The sequence below is a fragment of the Electrophorus electricus genome, chromosome 21 (genome assembly GCF_041902795.1).
Source record: "Electrophorus electricus isolate QZ-2024a chromosome 21, ASM4190279v1, whole genome shotgun sequence".
NCBI lineage: Eukaryota > Metazoa > Chordata > Actinopteri > Gymnotiformes > Gymnotidae > Electrophorus > Electrophorus electricus.
In genome coordinates, this window is record NC_137517.1 from 5236553 (window position 1) to 5260000 (window position 23448).

Sequence of the window (23448 nt, forward strand, 5' to 3'; positions counted from 1 at the left end):
AGAGAGAGAGAGAAAGAGAGAGAGAGAGAGAGAGAGAGAGAGGGGGGGGGGGGGGGGGTAATGGTAGGAAGAAAATGGTATAATTACCAACATCTGTAACTACATATGTTCAACCCCGCATCTTTTGATTATTTAAGCACACAAAAGTCGAGCTCAGTTCATGGTTGTCCTTTAACTGCACTTTATTCTTCACAGGTTTGCAGATATGAAAAGAAAATTGTTGCAGGTTAGATTAACTTTCCGTTGCTCTGTAGCAGAAATAAACACACCAACGCACATGCACACACGCGCACACACTCTTATATTTTCCAATGACTTCCAATCCTGCTAACCCTGTACCTTCTAACTAACCTTAACGTCAGTAACCAGTAGGACATTTTTTGGCTCATTTTTCAGTTAAAAGCTGAATCAAAAATAAATACATTTGTGTTTTCTTTTCAGCCAAATTGTAAATGTACAATTTAGTAAAATCTAACATCTCATAAGTTGCTCTCGCAAATCATGTTTTCTAGATTCAGTATAAGAAGGCGATGCAGACTGTTTTGGTAAAGGCTTTAGTTCATTGAACCACAAAAAAAAAAAAAAAAAAGATGACATACACAATTCTGACTGGCCACCAGTTCTTTATGGACACATTCCGCTGTAATGGAACCTCCTGTACTCAGTTCGGAAGACAAACAAGCTGTCAGACAAGCAGCCATCTTCAGCTCGTTTAAAAACACCATGGACGAGGTTTTGTGCAAAGCACGAACGGCTCACAAAAGTGCGGGGTGAAGGACAACCTTGTTTGAGCTGGTGGCGTTCTGATCTGGAGCTAGACGCACATGTCAAGCATAACTGCAGTCTCACAATATGAAGCTATTAACTAGTTATTAACTAGTGCAACAGCTAGGACGTATTAATATACTTAAATAAATTTACATAGCACAAAAATGAAAATATTATAAAACAAATAAGTTATTGTATATAGGCAAAAGGTGTACACCATCACTAAATATACATATTTGAACTATTCTAACGTATCTGTTTCTTTTGTTGATGGTGTTAGTTTACTGTTGTTATGTTTAAAAGCCTCCATTTAAAAGCATAGCCTCATTAGGACAACCTTAATAAATATCAAAAACAATAATGAAGTAAAATAAAATACAGCAATTTCAACATAATCAATATACCACAAAATCACCATTATAAGTTGTAGCTCATACCAGGTGAGGTTTAACAGTGAATGACAATGACCTTTGGTTTGAGCATGTCAGGTGAGAGCAGCCTGAAGGGCACTGCAGCCTGAAGGGTGACTCCATTCAGACAGTTAGGCGGCATAGGGCTACCTTTCCTAATCTGGCTACTTGCTTATGTAGGTTCTTGTGTATGTATATATGTGTGTGTGAGAGAGAGATAGAGAGAGAGAAGGAGAGAGAGAGAGTGTGTGTGTCTTTGTGTGATCAGTTGTAGCTGTTCTTCTGTTGTGATGTCCGATTGGCCGGGCTATTCTGGAGGTCAGGAATGTTGTGGAAGTCGGGGCACTTGTACAGGATGCTGGTTCCCGCGCTGTTCAGCAGCGAGTCGGAATAACACCAACAGCAGAGACATGACTGTGGGAGAGGGGAAGTGTGGCTGATATGAGAGAAACCCGCGCCTGATACACATACGCACACACAGCTGTGCAATCCACAGCCAATCATTCTCCCTCACCAAGTCAAAAATAATCCCAGACCACACAGATGGCTGACCTGGACACCTCGAGACATTCTCGTGCTTAGCGAGAACAAGAGTAAAAATAACAGATATATAAGAGAAACAGACAGATAGAGGAGTAAAGGGAGGTGGAGAGGAGTGGAGAGAAAGAAAGATCAGAAGAAAGGAGGGCATCTGTACCTTGAAGCAATTTTTAAACTTCTTGCTGACAAAGTAGAGTACAATGGGGTTGATGCAGGAGTTTATGGTTGCCAGATTTATGCTGAAGTAGTCCAGTACCAGCAAGAAACTACAAGAGGCCCAAAGACACAGATATCACGTAGACACAAGGATTTGTAGAACAGGGAGTGAAACACTGACCCTGAGTTCATGACCCTTGAAAGTTACAGATCATGTCCTGTTGGATCATTCCTGTTATTTCACCGCTAATGGGAATCATCCTTGAGTCTTCATCCATCATAACTACTGGAGCAAAGGGAGATAGAATTTTGTGTGTGTGTGTGTGTGTGTGTTTGTGTGCGTGCCTTACTTGAGGAGGTCACAGCGTTCTGTATCATGCGGAATGTAAGCCATCTTCTTCAGAATGCGACTCAGGTGTAGAGGGAACCAGCATAGAGCAAATATCAGTACCAGAGAGAATACTACCTTCGCTACCTCACGGCGCTGAGAGCACAAACACACAAACACACACGCACGCGCACACACACACACACACACACACACACACACACACACACACACAGGTTACTCATTAAAACAATAAATCTACAAATTTCCTCAAAATCGGATCACCTATTTGATACCCAAGGTTAACATACTTATAAATAGACGATTGGTATTTAACAATACCATTTGGCATTTACAATTTACAAAATAATTTTAAAAATAATATCTAATTAATTCACCTGGTGAAGGGATTGAAAGACACCCTCCAGTGAAAATCAAGTCATGTTACCATGTTCATGTAGTGTTTTTTGTACACTACAAAATTGATCATGAAATAAGCAATTTCATAAGAAGAGTTCGGCTTTGGAACTGCAGTGTACCAATAAGAGTCTCAAAAACACAGATACAGACAGTCAGGGTTTCATACATCACAAACCAAAGGAACCAATCCCATCGATTTGAGGGTTGCGCTTTCCATATCATTAGCATAATGCTATGGTGAAAGCAAGGGTAATGGAGAAGCCATTTGTAGTACTTATGGTATTTTGCAAGATACATTTCACTATCTTCAAAATGATGGCAGAACCATGTTCTGTTTTTGGTTGCAAAGGTACAAAACAAGAAAATGTGAGCCTTTAAGTATTTCAAAAGGAGCTGAACATCAGAGAGAAATGTGTGCTGTTTATTTGGAAAAATCAGTCTGTCCCAGCCAAACTTCCAGAATAAACTTGTTTGCAGCATACATTTTGTAGAGGACTGTCCCATCCATTTATCCTAAATTCACAGCAAGTACGAACCAACATGTTGGTCGATTGGTAAGTTTATTTTTTTGGTTACTGACTGTGTACAACAAATATACGGTGTGCTAGATAATATTAGAGAACGCCTACCAAGTTACAGGATGATTTATGACAAATGCTGACAGGATATTATATATGGCTATGGGATTTGAAGAAAAAAGTCATGTGAAATGTTTCTCCAAACAGTTTGTCAGATAGATAAGATACTGAATTAGATGATGGCTATGTTCAAAACGATAATTCTGTCAGAATACTTCACATGACTTTGGAGTTGTTCTTGAAAGTGTGTCACAGTGATGCACATCTTCATAAGTTGCTAGCACAGCACTAGTTAATTCAAGAGCATATGGCATGTGGAGGAAGCCCTAAAGACAAAGCTTTCACATATGCAGGATTTCTGGTCAAAATGTAGCCAACGTTAGCACATTTTGGAAAGGCAACCATGCACAATAGCTAATTATATATCATACAGCAATGATTTGAGGTTGCTGATTTTGAAATATTTTTTTTTCAGTAGAGAATTCTAAAACATATCTTCTGCTATTTCTTTAAAATGTACACGTTATCATAGAGTACATGATATATAGATTATTACTTATGAAGTAGATGCTTTTCTCCAGAAAAAAAAAAAAAAAATTTTCAAAGCATTTCTCCCTAATGGCACATCTGGGTGTAAGCTTATCAGAGCTTATCAGAGCTGCTTATCCAAGCTGGCGACTGGGACCAAAGCTGTCTAACATTACAAACACATTATTAGCTCTTTGATAACCTGGTCATGCCGAAGGCCCGTTATCTGTTTGCATTACATTTTTAAGGTTATAGAGAGTGATGTATAAAATAATTACTATTCTGATACAATGACTTGCAGGTGACCCTGTGGAATTCACACTTGTTTTTCTGACTCAATTTCCAGTTCGAACATGTATGTCTGTAGTACTCCAATATTATTACCTGCCATTGTGTTGTATATAGTAGCTAGCAGTTTTGTGTGTTTGAGGAGTAGAGTCAAAGGTGAGTAGGTGAGCTCAAACTGCAGGTAAGTGTCAGAGGAGTGGGTGGAGATAGAGGCGGGGACTATTTGCATATTCATAGATTTGCACATACCGAATAAAGGCAGATGTGTATTCACATGCATATTTATAGATTCATACATACTGAATAAAGGTAGAGATGTAGTTACATCTAAGCAACATTTGGAGATTTTTTTTCTTGGTAATAACTTCTAAATATTTCATTTTGCTGAACAGAGAGGTTTTTATAGATTGACTCAATGTCAGGAGTGGGTCCAAACTGCCTACCGAACAATCTATAAATTAGTGACATGTTGTAGGGATTAAAAATGGAGAGTTCACTGAATCATTTCCTAAGTGTCTCACCTGTTTGAGGTGTTCGGTCGGTGCAATCCTCAGGCTTCCCTTCGTGTGGCTGAGCATCTCACAGGTCATCAAAGTGTAGAAGATAGCTGTACATGCCAACGGCATGCAGAAGTAAAACCCAAACAGCCACCAGTCCTTTGCATCTATATAAAACTACAGCACATACACAGGCTTATGTGACACTGCTTCTGTGGTCATTGGGTCATAATGTGAGTAGGCGTTATGCTGTGATCTGTCACCGTGTAATTGTTTCTTGGCATGCTGCAGTATATGATGGCATTTTGCTCAGTACTACAGCACTGCTTCTGCATGTAATGCAATTATGTCATGTGGCTTTAGTACGGCGACAGTGGGGTGCTGGGGGCTTACCGCCATGAAGGACATGTTGGGACTGAGCATGCAGGTCTCCACGGTGATGTTGTTGCGCTCGAAGCTGACCATGTTGAAGCTCATAGCTTCAGGAACGGCCAGGATAAAGGACAGCGCCCAGATACACACGATCTCGAACCTGGTGGAGGCGGGGATGCCTATACCATGCACACGACTCCACGAGACCACAGCACGATACCTAGACACGCGCAGATACACATACGCACACACATAAACACAAAAAGGAATCTTTTCACTGTGTTTGCACTGTGTTGGCTGTGTTTGCACTGTGTTTTGATGTGTGTGTGTGTGTGTGTTATACCTGTCTACACTCAGGGCACACAGGTTGAGTACTGTTATTCCAACTGAAGCCTTTTGTAGGAATGGGAAGAGTTTACAGAGGAAAAGTCCGAACAGGGTTCCAGCGAATGGCCAACTCATCGCCAGCAGCTGTAGAGGCACACACATACACAGAAATAAAATGCACATAACAAAGACATACACACACATATATGCACAGACATGTACAGAAACACACAGAATACGCATACACAGAAATTTAAGACGTGTTCAGTGTTTAAGCAATGCACAGTATTACCAGAAAGTCACATGTACAGCTTTTATTCACAAGAAACACACATTTTTTGTACCACAAGTTATGTAGACACACACTACACATGGGCCTATGCAGAAATCTGTTTCTGTTTAAAGATAATGTTGTGTCCTCTGTGTGTATGTGTTTTTGGGTGTGTTTGTGTGTGTATGTGTGTTATGGTATGTGTTTCAGTGTGTGCTGAGGGTGTGTTAAGTGGTACACCAGTAGATGTTCCAAAATAAGAATGTCAGACTGACATGCAGCCAAGACAACTTCTCACACACACGTACACACCCGGTCACCATATCAGTCGCAGTGAGTGACGGTGACAAATCCCAGACAGCGATAGTCACTGATGATGTCATACTGGAGCACCCTTCTTTAAAGAGAGGTTGACTCTGACGTTCATCGCTCGTGCCTTTCTGCACCATTTCACAACCCACCAAATTCCAACTACACACATCATTTTCTTCCCAGACGGGTCTAAGAAGACGCCGCATTTGAAACGCGTTTGGCGTTTCCTTGGATGCTACCTCAGGATCGTCTGCCTGCGAGATGTATGCACCTGAAAGAAGCCGCTAGCGCACGCACAGCATTGCGGCAACCCCAACCCCCCCCACCTTGTAGACTTGGATGGGGATGTCAATAGCAATGTAGATGAGGTCTCCAAGGGCCAGGCTGGCGATGAGGGCGTTGGGCCGGTTCCTCATGCTCTTCTGGAATATAATCCGCAGGAGCGTGCCGTTGCCCACCACGCCTACGACGAAGATCACGCACGACAGCACCACGTTGACGTACTTGAGTGCCAGCTTCATGGACGTCGTCCGCGAGCATGCCGGAGGGGGTGGAGACGGACCGCCATGCACCGAGCTGTTCCCGGACGCCGGCGAGGAAGAGAAGGAGCGCCAGGAGGCGTGAAGGGCACGCAGAGGCTCCGAGGTCACACCCTCCGACCTTTCAATGTCCACGGGGAGGGTCAGAGGTGAGCGGGTGGCATAGAGGCCACGAAGGTGCGCAGCCATTGGGTCATCGAGGAGCAGGAAGTTGTTTGAGGAGTTTGATTGACAGGAGCCTTGTCTAATCAGGATGCAGGATATGGTTGCTATTAGCGCTGTGACCCAGGGCATGATGGAGCACCAATGTGTGATGCAGGTCCAAGACTTTGTTTTTACCAAAGTTCAGCTGGACGGGGTAAGAGAAAACATGCAGACATTATAACATTGCTGCCAGTGGCTAACATTTCATGCACTTTATATCTGAGACCAGAACAAATTCAATCTGACCATTCAGTTTAAGATGTAAGTTTAATAGATGTGCATTTCATTAACTATAATCACACACAGAAAGTAACTCATGTCACACGCTTTAAAGTTGCCCATGTTGTGTCAGCACTGCAGAAGGGCAACACAGGAATTTCTTCAAAAGAAAATAACATTCTGTAGTAGTTAGTCACAGATAAGTAGAAAGATGTGTGGTGGAGACAAGGCTCAGTATTAAATAAACAGGCGTAATTGCCCTCAGAGCAAGAGTGAGACAAAGAAAACAAAGAATTCAGACAGGGAAAGAGAAAGAAAGTTCTAGACTTTTATAAAGACTTAATTAAGAAGTGTTTTAGCTTTCGAGTATGCACACAGCATAAACTCATAAAGTAGTTTAAAATCTATATATTTTTGCCAAATGCATAATTGTGTTTCACTCACCTTGTGGAAGCGGACTGCCTTTGTCTGTCAGGTTTAGTGAAATAAAAATGCCCTTTCTAGTCCTGGCAAATAGGAGAAGTGAGTTTAGAGGAGTTTGTGTGTGGTGAATTACACCACACAGAGGAAAGTGCATGGGTACGAGCTTACAGCTAGAGCACAACAAAAGTTAAACCACCACAAGCCCCCTTATAGCTCTTTTCACCCCCGCTCACTCACTCACTCACTCACTCACTCTCTCTCTCTCTCTCTCATCTGTGGGATGTGGCTTGCCTGGCATAAGATCATTAGACTCATCCCCCAGCCCCAAAAAGCATGCGCGTGCACACACACTATAAAATCTTTGAAGCCTATTTCATTTTACTTTGCTTTCAAGTTGAGCAATATAGTATAGCTGAATACAAAGTGTGTAACCTCATTTAATCAAAAACTTTAAACACGGCACAAACTGAAAACACACAGAGACAAAAACACAACACAGAGAATAGTACAGAGAGAGACTGTGGGTAACCCTCAACCTTAAATTAGATCAAGATAAGTAAACTATAATAATTATGATATAAATGATAATTAATCTATATATTCAGTTTATTTTGCTAATATAACATATCTTTGTTGGAATTTGGAATGAATCACACATTATACAGAGATTGTATAACAACTTTTCTTAACACCTCTCTGTTCTTTTATGAACAGAATTCTACATAGGGAATCATTTCAGCCCAGTATGATTTCAAAAAGCAGAGAACTGTTTTCATGGCCTGCGTTTCCCCCATTAACCCCAGCAGTTCTACTCTCTTAAATCTTAGACGCTGAAGTGACCAAAAGTGTCCTGGCTGTTCACTGAGACCATTCAGCGCCATAGGGATGGGGGATGGGAGTCAGAGACAGGACGCCCTGTCCAGGGTTCCGTATTTGGGAATATCCCGAGAGAGAATTCTCTGATGGGAATCTGCTTTAGAAGTCTGGCTGGACAGGAATATAACTGTTTGCATGCAGAATATAATATGTGAGTGTGTATGTGCGTGAGTGTGTGTGTGTGTGTGTGTGTGTGTGTGTGTGTGTGTGTGTGTGTGTGTGTGTAAAAATATACTCCTTGACAAGTACCTTAACAATAACATGAACAAATAACACCAAAATTCAAGTAAGAAATTACTTGAGTATAAACACTGATAGCGGAATTTGGATTAAAGCCTTTCACATGTCTTAAAATCATCTGCAATCTTCTCTTAATCTTCTCACAAACATCTCACAAAATTGTTGTCCTCTGTCTCTCTGTCTCTCTCTCTCTATGTGTGTGTGTTGTTGTCTCTTAGAAGCCACAACATTAGAACCCCAACAAGATACACTTGTCATAAATACACAAATGTGTTTACTGTTGTGTGTGTGACAGAGAAAGACAGAGAGCAAACCAAGAGAAAGAAGAGAAGACAGTAAATGTACAATGGGGTTCAAAGGTGAAATAGTTTTTCACGTTGATATGTCTCTTGTTATAGACCACACACACACACACACACACACACACTTGTTTGCCCCTTTCAGAATAATCACAACAGTTTAATGCATAGATGAATGGATAAAGAGGAACTAAAATGTTTATAATTTTTGCAAACATATTCCAAAAACAGATCCCCTCATATGAATATATCACATTTGTTTTAGAGCAGATCAAAGGTTGTTTTGTGCCAAGAGGCAAACCTCTGGGAGCAATTACTGTCATGACCTCATGAACTTTGACCTTGAGGAAGCATTATGATTGGCACTGCCTCAAGTCCGACTTTATAAAGATTTCTTCTTTCAACCCGATGAACTCATAATCAGAGCACCAAAACCAAACATCCCCTAAAGATGTCAGTTCCAGAATGTTCTTATTGAAAAATAATAAAGCTACTTTCTTTACTTTGTTCTGGTCTGAGGTCTCAGGATGGGAAACAGTTACAGATCACTTCAAACAAGTGCTGTTTCATTAAATCTTTACATTTCATTTTCAAACGGTGTCTTTCTAGTTCCTCTGTTTCAGAAGTGGGTTTTTTTTTGTGAGCAGACTGCAGTTAGAGGCATCGTCCTCTGATAAACAAAACCCCAGAGTCCGATAAAACGATGGGTGCACGTGTGCACAGAAGGCCCATAGGAAGCTAACAGGAAACAGATGTTGATAGAATCAGCCATATGTGGGACTCGACTCTCAATGAAAACAAGATTTTAAAAAGTTTGCAGTGGTGACTTTAATAAATTTGCACGTAATAAAACCGAATGGCACCCCTGTTCTGGTCAGGGTGCTTCCTGCAGCAGACAGCGCATGTCACTTTAATAGTGTCTATACAGACCCCAGCCACACAGTTAATTATAGTGGGAAGAATTTGTTCTAATTTCTGAGATAAACAACCAACAAAGAGACACAAACCCAGCACACATTTTCAAGATTATGCTGAAAATGTTCTTTATAATGTATGCTACATATGTTAAAGGTTTCTTAATGGTTATTTAAAAGTGCCAAGTTAAAACCGTTTGTTCAGAGCTCAATGTTTGTTCCAGTAGAACTCCTTAAAAACATACAAGCTGTTTTAAAACATATATAACAGAACAGCTTGGTAAAACTTGGCCACATAACACTTGCTTATGATAAAAATACAGATCATCAACTGTGGTGGCCAAAATACATTTTAGTAAATTGTATTATCATATCACATTTTACCATGTAAGTCTACTGATAACAAAAACACTGAATTCATGTGTATTTTTCTCTGGGTGTCTTTCTGCTAGTGAGGGTTTCTGCCATTTATGTCTCTTTCAGTGATGTACAAAAACAGTCGAGATTTTGAAAATACTTGTGAAGAATATTCAGCCTATATGATCCATGAGGTTCTTCACATCTGTAAATACCAATTTAATCAACAATACATGTTCTGTCATGATTGTCTTTGACTGATGACAGTAATTGTTAAAAAAATGCTTGAGGTACAAAATCAAACATGTAGCCTCTCCAAATGAACTAATTAAAGTTACAGTTTGTAGGTTTACAGAGGGCCTATTAATCTTTAGCCGAAATTCTCCTTATCTGTCTCCAGTCTACATCGTTGTCACAGCTTCCACGAGCAATGCAGGCAGGCTTTTGGGGTGCCATGAGATAATTGTGAGTTTCTTCAGTTTTTTCACTACATTCCTGACAAAAAGTCCTAAGCATTAAAATGGACAACCGAGCGATCACAAAGCGGATGCATACACTGAGAAGAGTGAGATATATTAAGGGCAAATCCATTATCTGAGTCGTAAGTATGGTCCAGGGTCAGTGAGCCAACATGGATAGTCTGGGAAAACACCGCAAACAAAAGAGACAAAAAACACACAACAGGATAGGGAAACAGGCTACAATGAGGAGCACAAGCTAGACGAACAGGCCAAGAGGCACAGGCAGACAGAACACAACAGAGGCATGGATTCACAACGACCAGCAAACTAACAGGCAACTAGACGGGATCTAAATACATTTACTAATAAGAGTTAACAAGACACAGGTGCGACAAATAATGGGTGGAGATAATGAAAGACGGAAGTAAAACAAAGACACAAGGCAGGGAAACCATGGAGACAGGGACACCGGGAGGGGCCAGCTGTGACACATACAATCTCATTTCCAGACATCTAAAATGGACTGTAAATGATTTAGCATTGAGAGAAGCTACACAGGGAGAAGCTAAATAGGTTGTTTGCAGTGGTAGTTGGGTGTTGTATTCCCATTGTATTTAACATTGTATTTAACATTTGGAGGCAAAAAAAAAACCTCACTCTACTTATATGGTCAGTATTTCCGATATGAAAACTTTGCTTAGTTCTCATAAGTGTCAGTGGCTGCTAGTTCCAACTACCAAGTCAGGATTTTAAAAAATGTACACCCCAATTCTAAATACAGAAAATGCACAAATGATGACAATTACAAAAACACATGATTTAAGAGTAGGAGGACACTCTGGTGGAGAGGACCAGGGCTCCGCGTGGGCCCAGAGTGAGGAGAAGAGGGCGGAGCTACGAAACCTACGTAGCAAGCGAAGAAGCCGCCTCCCACCGGCCAGTGGGGCACGGGAGGAGGGGCTAGCAGAACCGAATGCAGGGGGGAAAGTAAGAGGGAGGGCCTTGTGACTCCATGAGAGGAGAGCGGCTCATGGATCGAGAGGTGATGAGAACGAATGCAGGGAATGGCGCAACCCTCAGGCCAGATCGCAGAGAGGAGTCGCAGAGGCCGAGGCAGGTTTGCTTTGGCTTAAAAAGAGCGAAGGACACAAACCTCCATGCTCACACTAAAGTAGGGTGGCACACCGCTGCATATTTAGGAGCATGAGTAAACATGAGTAAACATTCAAACTTACATACCAGACAGGCGCTAACAGACGTCTGCAAATAACGCGAGAAAATTGCCTTTTGTTTATGCCTCACATTGACACTTGCTTGCACCTCGATCCTCAGTCGTTCCTACAGCTCCGGCTTCTTCAGTTCTGCCACCCTGTAGAAAATGAGCAGGGAACGCGAAGGAGTCGCGCCTGCGTGAATGCGAGCAGCGGTGGGAGGTGCCGCTGTCTGAGACGGAGAGAGAAGGCTTGGAGGAGCGGTGGGAGGTGCCGCTGTCTGAGACGGAGAGAGAAGGCTTGGAGGAGCGGTGGGAGGTGCCGCTGTCTGAGACGGAGAGAGAAGGCTTGGAGGAGCGGTGGGAGGTGCCGCTGTCTGAGAGGGAGAGAGAAGTCTTGGAGGAGCGGTGGGAGGTGCCGCTGTCTGAGACGGAGAGAGAAGGCTTGGAGGAGCGATGGGAGGTGCCGCTGTCTGAGACGGAGAGAGAAGGCTTGGAGGAGCGGTGGGAGGTGCCGCTGTCTGAGACGGAGAGAGAAGGCTTGTAGGAGCGGTGGGAGGTGCCGCTGTCTGAGAGGGTGAGAGAAGGCTTGGAGGAGCGGTGGGAGGTGCCGCTGTCTGAGAGGGAGAGAGAAGGCTTGGAGGAGCGGTGGGAGGTGCCGCTGTCTGAGAGGGAGAGAGAAGGCTTGTAGGAGCGGTGGGAGGTGCCGCTGTCTGAGAGGGAGAGAGAAGTCTTGGAGGAGCGGTGGGAGGTGCCGCTGTCTGAGACGGAGAGAGAAGTCTTGGAGGAGCGGTGGGAGGTGCCGCTGTCTGAGAGGGAGAGAGAAGGCTTGGAGGAGCGGTGGGAGGTGCCGCTGTCTGAGAGGGAGAGAGAAGGCTTGGAGGAGCGGTGGGAGGTGCCGCTGTCTGAGAGGGAGAGAGAAGGCTTGGAGGAGCAGTGGGAGGTGCCGCTGTCTGAGACGGAGAGAGAAGGCTTGGAGGAGCGGTGGGAGGTGCCGCTGTCTGAGAGGGAGAGAGAAGGCTTGGAGGAGCGGTGGGAGGTGCCGCTGTCTGAGAGGGAGAGAGAAGGCTTGGAGGAGCAGTGGGAGGTGCCGCTGTCTGAGAGGGAGAGAGAAGTCTTGGAGGAGCGGTGGGAGGTGCCGCTGTCTGAGACGGAGAGAGAAGGCTTGGAGGAGCAGTGGAATGGACTGGCGGCCCGGCAGAGAACAAGGAGATAGAGAAGACAGAGCGAGCCTGACCGTGAGGGTAGAAGAGCGGGCAGCAACATCACAGCACACATACAGCTGAACAGCACACCAGGAAAGAAAGAAACACCAACATATACAAATGTTATATATGTATCTATAAAGAACTGTGTCCATAGAACCTCTGTATGCTCCATAGAACCTCTGTATGCTCCATAGAACCTCTGTATGCTCCATAGAACCTCTGTATGCTCCATAGAGCCTCTGTATGCGCCAACAAGTTCACGCTTATATATTCGCAATGTTCCCCCTATTCCAAATGCCGTAAATGGTCAGGTCATAGTCGGTCAGTTTTGGAATTCAGTTGCTATTTGATTTCCAGAGCAAAACAGAGCTCTGAGATAGGATAAAAGAAGCATTAAGAGAAAATTAAGAGAATGAAGGAGGAGGGAAAAATGGAGAGAAAGATAGCTGGAACAGAAAAGGAAAAGACAGAAAAACAAGACCTTAATCTGTGTCAGAAGTAGTCACTGAGGATGCCAAGAACAGGGTGGATTGCCCAGTCCCAGTGTTCCCATTGTGTACTGGTTTGTGGAGACAAAGGCGAACAAACAGCGACTCAAACATTTCGATGTTGTGCACCGGGTCTGAGAAGGAACAAACTGTCCTTCTGCCATGAAGGGATGAACTGGGTTGGCCACGATGCTTAGGTAAGCCCTACAGCCCAGATGTGCCAACTATCACAGGACCCAGGTTGTGCCGAGAACACATTCACCATCACCTCCAGCAGCCTGAACTACTGACATCTGACAGGAGAGGCTCATGGATTCACACTGCTTGTGCCGAACCATATATATATGCTTTATTTACACTTAGTTTATATATAGGCATTTAAAAATGATACTTATAATAATGCTTTTTCATTGTTGCTTTTAATTTGTAGAGCATAATCTCCCTGTACCGAAAACAAATTCATGGCAGTGGAGATAAACGCTTTTTCCAAGTGAGTATACATGTATTGAAAAATATTGCCTAATAAATGGAACGATTAGTGACTGCTTTATTTTAAACAGAGAACATCAAACAATGACATCAAACATCAAACTCAAACAACTAGGTTGAAGTGATTTTTACAAAAAAAAAAAAAAAAAAAGACATGTAGGGATTTTCATTACAAATGCTCAATGAATTGATAGTAATTAATGTATTAATGTAATTGATTGAATAGTAATCGAAAAAACTGTAAAAAAAAACAAAACAAAACAAAACAAAACAAAAAAACATTTCAAGCATACAAAAATGTATATTACCTTTATACTATACATGAGTATAGTGACCTATAGTAGACATCATGTGGGGGCAGGGTAGACATCACCCAGCCCTAGCGATTTAACAAATTTGCCAAAATCACAAATTGTTTTTGCATACTATTGTATATTCTGTGTAATTCTGGGTAATTGTTATTCAAGATCTCTTCCAGTAAAGTGACTTAATGATCTACTGTGCCTGTTTCTGAAATGTCCTGTAGAATAATTGCAATGCTGTTATCGGTCTGGCCTCTGGTTATTTCCTATATCCATCACAGTGTATATCATAAAATATAAGAGCTCTGTTAAATCACTAATCAAGTCATCATGAAACCTGTCTTGAAAGGCACACTGTGATACTGTGGCGACAGGATGATGTGATGACTAGAGACTTTTGACACCTGCACTTCAGCTGGACACTTAATATGTCAGCAGTTGAAAATGAAGTGGTATTTCCCCACAGGATATTGCACATTTATTAGTTGTGGTTTCCATTACAGTGATTTAATGCTTGTGAAGTAACGTTAAATTAGTTTCCATAGACACAAATGCACTGGGCTCATAAAACCTCTTTAGAGGAAGACGTTTTGTTCTCACCACCCTGAGTAGATTTAGTTCATGTAATAACCTTAGAACTGTAATAACCTTATAACATTAAAGTTCTGCGGTATGTCTAGTCCTGAAACAAAATTGTGTCAAAAAACTTGAAGTCTTTATTTATGGCTGTTAAAACTAGTTTCAGTTTCATACTTTTCTGTGGTAAAATGCAACAGTCCTTCATACACTTTCAGATACACTTTCCAAACATTTTTCTATAACCAAAATGTTATTTGATGCAAAGGTGGATGCTATTTTTTTAGTAACCATGACATACCTGTGGAACTTACAAAGGAAATAAAGATAGTTCAGCTACAAATTTTTACAAGACCCTTTCCACATAAAAATCAGATATTGGTGGCTATCAGGTCCTGGAACTTCAACATATTCCCCTCAAACCAATCCAGTCTCAGAGGCTGGAAAGCCTGTCCAGGCTGCCAAACGAGCAGCCTGCATGCTTGGAATGGATATGCTAATCTGGCAATCTCTGGAACATGGATGTGTGCTGAGGTCTCTTAGAGGATAGAGGAATTCTAGGCCAGTTAGAAGACTGTAAACAGCATTCTGAACTCCCAATAGGTCAGTGCTTTCACATGCTGTAGGGTGCCAGGTCGCTTGTTTTACTGTAAGCAAACAACTGCAAATGACAATACATCCCTACAATGCAGTTTAGTTCTTATCAGATGTACCGCTGATCTCATCCATGGCTCTGTACACTATTTTACAAAGCTGCATTCCAAGCACAAAGCCTTTTATTTCAATGTTATAATTTAAAGGTCCACCACTTATTTTCAGTGTGCCTCAAAGCAGCTGAATTGAAACTACTGAAACTACTGTTTAGTAGTTTGACATTGTTTTTTTTGCAAATCATAATTTAAATTTCGATTGTTATCTTATAATTGACTAATGGTATGTAATTAAGTGCTACATTTGTTTGCAACACATTTCTAAAATAAGAAAAACTGAACGCATATGCTGAAAGCATAATAATGTAAGTGCTTTACTTTTTTTTATAAACTATTACTTTTATATTTCTTACTGTGTGTCGCCATGGTGACGCGTGGTCACGTCAGGAACTAGCGCTATAACTAACGCGAATGCCGATACAATCTGGGAAAAAGCTGGCAAGTTTAGCGAACTAATTCGCTAGTGGTTATATACGTATTCGCGCGAATTTCAGTGCTTATACATAATACAATCTCAAGTTACATTAAAAATCAACTTTTACCTACACCGTTCAATTACATTTGTGAAGACATATTTCAAAACGTTTCCTTCAGCCGAAAATTGCTAAAGGAGCAGAGGACAACACGCATTGGTAGCTAGCTAGAAGCTAACTTATTTTACAGCTTATTTGTAACTTATTTAATTCTTCCACTTCACGTCTGAAATCACTTGCCTTCTAGCTGAATAATTATGACTTCCTCCGTGCTGCCCGGACAGAAGAAAACAAGGTTCCTCCCAGACATCAACGCTGCTACCGCTCCTACTCCCCGTGAGAGGACGGGCTTTCTCAAAGCCAGGTATGCACCATGCTGTAATAGGACTGCGCAGTCTTTTCTTCTAGATGCCGTTTCGTCTCTGCGCTTAATTTGGTACTACTAGTCCCGGCAATAGTACGTAGTACCTATTTGGTGTGGCAAGACGTTTTCATTTTAGCAGCGCAAAACTGATTTTTAAAAATTGTTGTTATTATTATTATTATTATTACTACTATTTAATTTTTATTTATTTTGCAGGCCCCACCACGAGCTTGACACAAACCGCCACGAAAACGCCTCGGGCGAAACTCCAGTTACCGAGGATGACATAGCACAGTGAGCAGCTGCTGTGGCACTACAGAGATGTGGAAATACTTCAAAACATACAGCTTAGGGGATAAGCGATGATCAGTGCATTATAAACTTTGGCCCGTTGTTTTATGTACCAGCAGATGGCACTGTATGCTAAGGAATTAAACAGCTTTGCTCTGCGAAATGTGTTTCTGCTTTTAACTACCAAGTTTTGGGGGGTCTGTTTGTTTAATACATTTCATAAAGTGCCCTAGGAATGTAATTGGGCGTGTACCCAAATGACGCTTGGGTGACTCAAGCTCAGGGGTCCCAGTGCTTGGCGACGCTTTTTAAGAATCCCCTTGTAACTGTAACCTCCTGTGTGTTTCGCCAGATTCCGGAACACCCTTCGCCAAAATCTTTGCGTGTCGATGTTGCGGGAAGGGTTTCATCGCTCCTTTGCGGAGTTCTTTTCGTTGCTGGAACGCTGGCGAGCGTCGCGCGAGGCGGCGGGACCGGGCAGCGCGCTGTGGCAGCAGCGCCCACTCGAGAAGCATCCGCGCAAACTGGAGCCGCTGAGAGAGCACCTTACACGCGCTGAGTCTGCAGAGAGAGCCGGTAGTGTCCCCTCGTATGCAAGCGCTGTTAATGCTAATATGGAATTAAAATGTTTTTAATACTGTAAAAAAAAAAAAAGTTAAACATTTTTTTAAAAAGCACTTTTTTTTTCTCTCTTTCTCTAGGCCAGTATGTAGAAGTCTATGAAAATTATTTGGCTCTGGCTAGGTTTTTCTCTGAGCCAGAAGACAGGTGGATTCGTTATCACTTCTATGAGCTCAGCCTCCTGTCCGCCGGCAAGATCAAGATGGACTCTGGCAAGCGCGAGGCCGAGGCCAACGGGCACATGGGGGAGGTGTACTTAGAGCAAGGTCCCGCGCGCACATACACACTGAGAATTGGAGCTGTTTGACTTTGAATTAGGTCACTGAGAAAATGATACACGGGCTCTTCCAGGAAGGCGCATGTGCAGATGTTGCTTTAACTACTCTTTGATTGCTTTGAAAATAGTATTGCCCGTACATTTAGGAGTGTGTGTGTGTGTGTGTGTGTGTGTGCACGTGGTTATGTATTTAAATGTGCACTACAGGTGATTTTGAGCTTGCTAGGGAGCATTACGAGGTGTTCTACAACCTGGCCGTGGGCAGATTGTGGCAGGACGAGAGTGGGAACACACACCACTCTCGTGCATGCATGGGTCTCTGCAGGATCTACACACTGCTGGCACAGAGACAGCTGCAGACTAAAGACTACCGAACAGCTATTCAGATCCTCACCAAGGCATACGATATGGCTAAGGAAGGTACCCACACACAGACACATGTGCACACACGCACATACTGGGACAAAGCAGATCCAAAACGTTCCTACTTGAGCTCTCACACCTCTCACATTCTACCTCGCCATTTTCCCCACCCCGGCCTTTCAGGAGGGGAGAGAAGGATGGAGGGAGAAGCAGCCTACAGAGTGGGTCTGGCCTATCAGTGCAAGGGTGACCAAAAAGCTGCAAAAGAGGTCAAACACACACAGACACCCACACACACACGCAAGCTCTATGCGTACACTTGCATATTTGCTGTCTCTGTCTGATCCGTATCAGTTTCTGAGCACATTTGCAGAGATCGCCACAGGACTCGATGATGCAGCCGGTCTGGGGAAAGCTTACAAAGCCATCGCCAAATCACTGGAGATGTGCGCATATGCAACACCCCGCCCTTCACACATATACACACACCATATAGCTTACTTCAAGTTTTTAAAAAAGACCTGCCCGGACTTTGTTTGACATTTTAAGACTTTCACTATCACTCAGGTCACTCAGGAGTAATGCATGAAGGAAACAGTCTTCCACAGTGTGTTTGGGTGTGTGTACATTTATATGTGTGTGTTTTGTAGTGAGGGTAAAATGAGTGAATCCATCGAGTACCTACAGAAATATGCTGCAGTTTCTCAAGACAGCAAGCAGGAGCAGAACTTACAGGATGCCTGCATGTGCCTGGGAACCATACACAGCTCCAGAGTGAGAGAGTGTGTTTGTGTGTGTGTGTGTGTGTGTGTGTGTGTGTGTGTGTGTGTGTGTGTGTGAGAGAGAGAGAGAGTGGGGTCCGGGGTGGAATTTCACGCTAATTGAATATCAACATATGGTTTTCCTTAGAACCATTCTTAGAGTGGGAAGCTGTTCAACATCACTGTTTTTTAGTGCACTTTGAGTGTGCTTTCCTCCTGGCCTTGTATCATGTTTCATTGTAAGAGAATGACTTGTACTTTTTACACACAAAGTCATTATGGTTAATGTTCCCTGGGCTTTGAGGATATAGATCTTTTATGGCAGCTGAACCGGTCCTCTGTGTGTGTGTGTGTGTACGCACGTATGTGTATGCAGGGTCAGTATGACCGTGGCAGTGACTACTTTTCCCAGGCGTATGAGCTTGCGTGCTCCCTGGGCTCTGTGCCGGCCCTGCGCAAAGCCCAGGCCTGTGTGGGCGTTGCACGCGCCCACGCCCTGCTGCGGCCGTACAGTGCCGCCGTGGTGACAGGCGGACCACGGAGCCTCCTCGCGCTCATCCGCTGGAAGGAGGTGCGGGAGGACGGGTTCGTCGACTCATCCGGGTGAGCAGATTTAAGTTCCAGCAATGTGGATGAAGCACTGCATTTCTACACCAGCCCTCGTGTTCAGAGACGGCTTTTGATTCAGGCAAAGCTCTTAATGGAGGAAAGGTTTTTAATGGGTCATCACTGTGAATGGTGCCACTGACCTCAAGACCACACTGGTCTGAGCCTAAGAATGAAAGGCTATAAATCTGAGCACTCATTCTTTCTCCACAGAGAAGAAGTGATGGGATGATGAGAGGAGAACACAGGGAGTGGGACAGGGAATGGTACATAATGAGCAGAAATCTGTGACCGAAACAAATAAAAGCTTTTAAAATGAAGATCTTTAGTTGTTGTTTTTAATCTCCATAAAGATGACATTTCACTCAGGTGAATACACTGCTTTGGTTTCGGCTTGCCATTTAGTATTTAGAATTGATCAAACTATTGAAATTGTGCAGTTGATGAAGAGAGAACAGCACATTGTAGAGAATAGTATATTGTACCTTGTATTTATATAAGTACATAAATTGCAAATTCCTAGGATGTGGGTTAATTATAGTGACAACAGCGAAAAGGGCTCGAAGACATTAATCAAATAAACAGGTTTAAATTATTTGAGTTTAAACAAAATTCATAAATGAAGCATCAAACTACGAAATCTCAAACATGATCAAAAACACGATTAAGCCAGTCCCACTAGAAATCCCCTGCGCAACACCGCTGGACCGCCTTAGATCAGCGCAAACGCGCTCAGACGCGCTCCCGGTGAAGGACGCGCGCCCTAATAAAGCTGCCTTCAACATGCTCGCCGCAACATATTACAAGAGGAGAAATTGCTAATTACCTTTTCGTTTTCACGGTATGTACGCCCGATGAAATGTGGCAATTCTTTATTCATTTAGCCTTGTGGAAGTTAACTCTTTCGAAGGTAAACATCGTCTCAAACTTTGGTTTCACCGGAGGTAGTTTGCAGCATGTATTGGGGCACTGCGATGCGGAGGGCCATTAGATAAGTTACAGGAATCGCAACGGAGGTGGTATTTCCTTTTATCGATCGACGGGCTTATCAGATTCGGGTGTGTTACGAGCCTCATGAGTGATACTAGCAAAAAACGCTGAGAGTTTTGTAAATTGGTCTAGCAGCCTGAAATAAGCAAGTTAATCTACACCTCTGCTAGTGTCGCCGCAGTAAACCTCGTGCAGTGTCTATTATTTATTGCACGTCTTAAATTATTAAAAGAAGCTATTTAAAGAGTATTGTACAGGACCTCCTTTGCATATTTCTGAAATCTTTGACCGTTGAAATGAATTTTACAGGCAAAATAGCAATACTAAGATACATTTGATTTTGATTCAAGCACTCCGGTCCGGTCCGTGTTGGATTGCTGGGGTTGGGTGTGTTTGTGTTTCAGGGAGGGCGGGCGCGTGTGACAGAGGAAGAGAATGAACCTCTAACGTTACCCATTTACCTCAGCAAGCATCTGATAGCGCGGTGCGGTGCCGTGCCGTGCCTTTGTACCCTGCACTTGTGTCAAGGGCGTCGTGGTGCAAAATCAGGTGCCCCGGAGGCTCTTCGCCCGGCCCGTACCATGAAGACAAACTGCCCCTGCCAGGCAGCTGTTTGGTGTATAAATAGGTGTCGTGTGCTGCCCGGGAGCTACTTTGGGACACTCACTTTCGCAAAAGTTGCATACGACCCCGCTGGCCAATGACGTGCGTATACTCTTGTCTGTCCCAGCCTGTCCTGGTCATTGCAGCTGCGGTGAAATATTGGGAATTGGATTTGTAATCTGTCAAAACAAAAAACATACGGTCCCAGATTAATCGTTCGTAGCCGGATGCTTTCATGACATAGCACGCGTGTCCGTGTAATATTGGATGGCACATACATAACGGCACTATAATCAGAGTTGGCATCTCTGTGAAGGAGGCAGAGTAGAATAAAAGCTGTAGGTTTTTTTTTTTTAAACTCCGGAGAGTGCTGCACAATATGGCCAAGTGAACCACACTCACTTGTTCAAACTACTTAAAGCACTTTACTTTGAGATGGTCCAAAAGTGATGGCCCATTCTGTGTAGTACTAATATTTGCATTTGCAGAATAGACTAGATTAAAGCTTTTGAGGGATGCGACGTAATCATTTGTAATCAGTGGCGCCGACAGGATTATATTTCATAGTAAACAGAAGAACTGCCCAAGCGCTTCTAGGCTACTATTAGTGTCTCTGTTCTAACGCACGCACATAAGACTTCTCAGTGAACGAATGGCTGAGCAATAGAGAAGATCGATTCAGGTTTTTTGCATGTTACACCACCACAAAATACTGATTATACCGCATGCATTTCACATATTGGCCAACAGGACTGAAAAACAACAACCAGCTAAATAACATGCTACAATAGCTACATATTAAGAACAGTTAAGCACAAAGATAGTAACAATAGTATGCAACCCCAAAAACGAAACCAATCTGCTACAATAAACAATCAGAAAGCCAGATGAGGCCATGAAATTAAAGAGCAGCTCTGCTGCACTGCGGGAGGATCGTCTACCTGGCTGCCAGCTCCCGCCGTAGCATTAAAGGTCGCACTAAACTCGGTGCTGGTGCTAGTGCTGCTCGCGGCAGGATGTTCATCGCTTAGTTAGCCCCCTGTCTGAAAAAGGTTAAATCTTCTGCATTTCTAGGCTAAACAAGAAAAGCTAAATCCGCCTAAACCCGCCAGTGCCAACAATGCCGATTACGCGCCAGAAATGTCGCTGCTGCGGTGACCTATAGTTAGTGACGTCAAACACAGACCGTCGGCCTTCACATGGATTTGCGTCATAACGTCACTGGAGACAGTGGACGCAGCCAGAAACGTGTCTCGTTCCCGAGCTCATTCCCACACGATCCGCTGCTGTCATCATTTTCATTTTCAAGCTACAATGTAAAACAATGCACAAGACCGTAAAGATAACGTCCTGCCGGCGCCAGTTGGTTTTCCAGACGCTTTCTGCGTTTTTGCTTATTCTTTAGCCCTCCACAGCAATGGCATAAACATAATTGCATGGCTGGATAATTTGATGTTCTTTTGTCACTTTGTTTTAACACGGAAATGACACACACTCTCCCGGAATGTTCCAGGCCATCATTTCGCAGACTGTGGGATCTTGGGTTATTGCAGGGACAATGCAGCAAGCTTGTTTCTTCTGTGTTTCTTTTCTGTAATCCATGCAGTTTTTCCCGCAACTTTGTGTGTGTGTGTGTGTGTGTGTGTGTGTGTGTGTGTGTGTGTGTGTGTGTGTGTGTGTATCTGTGTGAGGACAGAGGGGGTCAAAGCATACAGCATATAGTTTGGATTATGCTCCTGGCTTTTGCTTTGGCTTTGTGTGTGTGTTTCAGAATTAATTGTTAATCATTTTGTTGGACAACAACCAAAACCTCTATGTGTAAAGATTATATATTTATTTATTGTGTGGTAAAATTGTCTGAAGGGAGAAATTCTCTTAAAGTGAAAAATAAAAGAATGCTTTGGCCATGCGTTTAGTGGATGAAGTCCAACTCTGAACAAGTAACAGCTAGCACCACTCCCTTATGACTTAAAAAACTCCATAACATTGTAATGCAGGGGGTCAGTGAGGAGTTGTTTTGAACAAAAGTCTATTTTATATTTATGTATTTCTTTCTTGAATGGCAAAACTTTCTCTAAAAGTTTTTACTCTCCTCTGAGTCAAAGCCTTGAACTTTGAAGGCTCTTTAAAAAAAAAAAAAAAAGCTGTGAATCTGTTTGCTGCAGAAGCCATGGATGTCTATACTTGAGGAAAAGATAACTGAGCCTGCTCAAGTGCGCGATCGCTTGCCGAAGGTTCATGCCATCAGTAACTGGCTTTGGAGAGACAGATCACCCCATTAGCAGCTTTGCGTGCATCACTTATGGTGGCGTTTTTCAGGACCTTTTTTGGTATGTGGTATGCCGGGCAGTGCATTTGGGGGGCTGATCTGGAAGCCTTCTTGCTGTGCACGGTTATACGTGGCGTGGAGCAGCTTGTTTGGTGAGCGAGTGTTGCCCGTGCTCCAGTTGCAAGCAGGTCAGGCACGGCTGGCCTCTCTCCGAGCACACATGGCTATTCTGGGACCTAATAATGGGAACATAAGCAAGCTGGCAACTGGATGTGGCAAACAGCATCAGAAAGCACATGAACTTCCTCCGTGCACATGCTCTCTCAAGCATAGTGAAGCCTCTGAGATGAGTGAGTTACGTCCCTTGCAGCTAGTTGACAGTTTTACAAGCCAGGGAAGCTGCTGTGTGGATAAAATGACTTATGTACTCTACGTGTATTTATGAATGCTTAAACTGCTTATTTAGATAAACCAATGCTAGCAGGATATCTTATTAAAACTTTTAGTTTATTAGTAAGTT

At 43.1% G+C, this 23448-nt stretch overlaps 3 protein-coding genes across 8 annotated transcripts in view; 2 read left to right on the plus strand and 1 right to left on the minus strand.

Moving 5' to 3' along the window:
• Positions 1-164: 164 nt before the first annotated feature.
• Positions 165-6628, minus strand: ednrab (endothelin receptor type Ab). Of its 2 annotated transcripts, XM_026998639.3 has the most exons (7): positions 6122-6628; positions 5229-5356; positions 4907-5105; positions 4538-4690; positions 2225-2358; positions 1876-1984; positions 165-1592 (listed from the first exon to the last, which is right to left on the minus strand). In XM_026998639.3, exons 1-7 carry the CDS (start codon positions 6626-6628, stop codon positions 1443-1445), a joined length of 1380 nt encoding a protein of 459 aa, XP_026854440.2. In that variant the 3' UTR covers positions 165-1442. The 2 variants fall into 2 exon arrangements, with proteins under 2 accessions (XP_026854440.2, XP_081560093.1); XM_081703967.1 differs by lacking the exon at positions 1876-1984.
• On the plus strand, positions 6557-19386 carry ttc29 (tetratricopeptide repeat domain 29). 5 transcript variants are annotated; one of them, XM_026998643.3, is made up of 13 exons: positions 6559-6692; positions 8592-8655; positions 13664-13723; positions 16031-16147; positions 16364-16441; positions 16791-17014; positions 17140-17325; positions 17544-17756; positions 17883-17968; positions 18054-18145; positions 18350-18473; positions 18837-19063; positions 19280-19386. In XM_026998643.3, the coding sequence occupies exons 4-13, from the start codon at positions 16041-16043 to the stop codon at positions 19296-19298; spliced, it is 1356 nt and encodes a 451-aa protein (XP_026854444.2). In that variant the 5' UTR covers positions 6559-6692; positions 8592-8655; positions 13664-13723; positions 16031-16040; the 3' UTR covers positions 19299-19386. The 5 variants fall into 5 exon arrangements, with proteins under 5 accessions (XP_026854445.2, XP_026854444.2, XP_081560094.1 ...); XM_026998644.3 differs by lacking the exon at positions 8592-8655 and having other exon boundaries at positions 6557-6692; XM_081703968.1 differs by lacking the exons at positions 6559-6692; positions 8592-8655 and adding an exon at positions 10316-10331.
• A 401-nt stretch (positions 19387-19787) lies between these two features.
• The window catches only part of calcrl2 (calcitonin receptor-like 2), a 20950-nt gene continuing 17289 nt past the window's right edge, over positions 19788-23448 (plus strand). The window contains exon 1 of the mRNA XM_035521382.2: positions 19788-19907. The gene's annotated coding sequence lies outside the window, so the exon portion shown is untranslated. The remainder of the gene's footprint in view (positions 19908-23448) is intronic.

Coding starts and splice junctions, on each gene's coding strand:
- ttc29 (XM_026998644.3), top strand. CDS start 16,041: ATGACTTCCTCCGTGCTGCCCGGACAGAAGAAAACAAGGTTCCTCCCA. Junction 17,326..17,543: donor GGAGGTGTACTTAGAGCAAG/GTCCCGCGCGCA, acceptor TGTGCACTACAG/GTGATTTTGAGCTTGCTAGG. Junction 18,474..18,836: donor GAACCATACACAGCTCCAGA/GTGAGAGAGTGT, acceptor ATGTGTATGCAG/GGTCAGTATGACCGTGGCAG.
- ednrab (XM_026998639.3), bottom strand. CDS start 6,628: ATGCCCTGGGTCACAGCGCTAATAGCAACCATATCCTGCATCCTGATT. Junction 5,357..6,121: donor TCCCCATCCAAGTCTACAAG/GTGGGGGGGGTT, acceptor GTGCCTCTACAG/CTGCTGGCGATGAGTTGGCC. Junction 1,593..1,875: donor AGTTTAAAAATTGCTTCAAG/GTACAGATGCCC, acceptor CCTCTCCCACAG/TCATGTCTCTGCTGTTGGTG.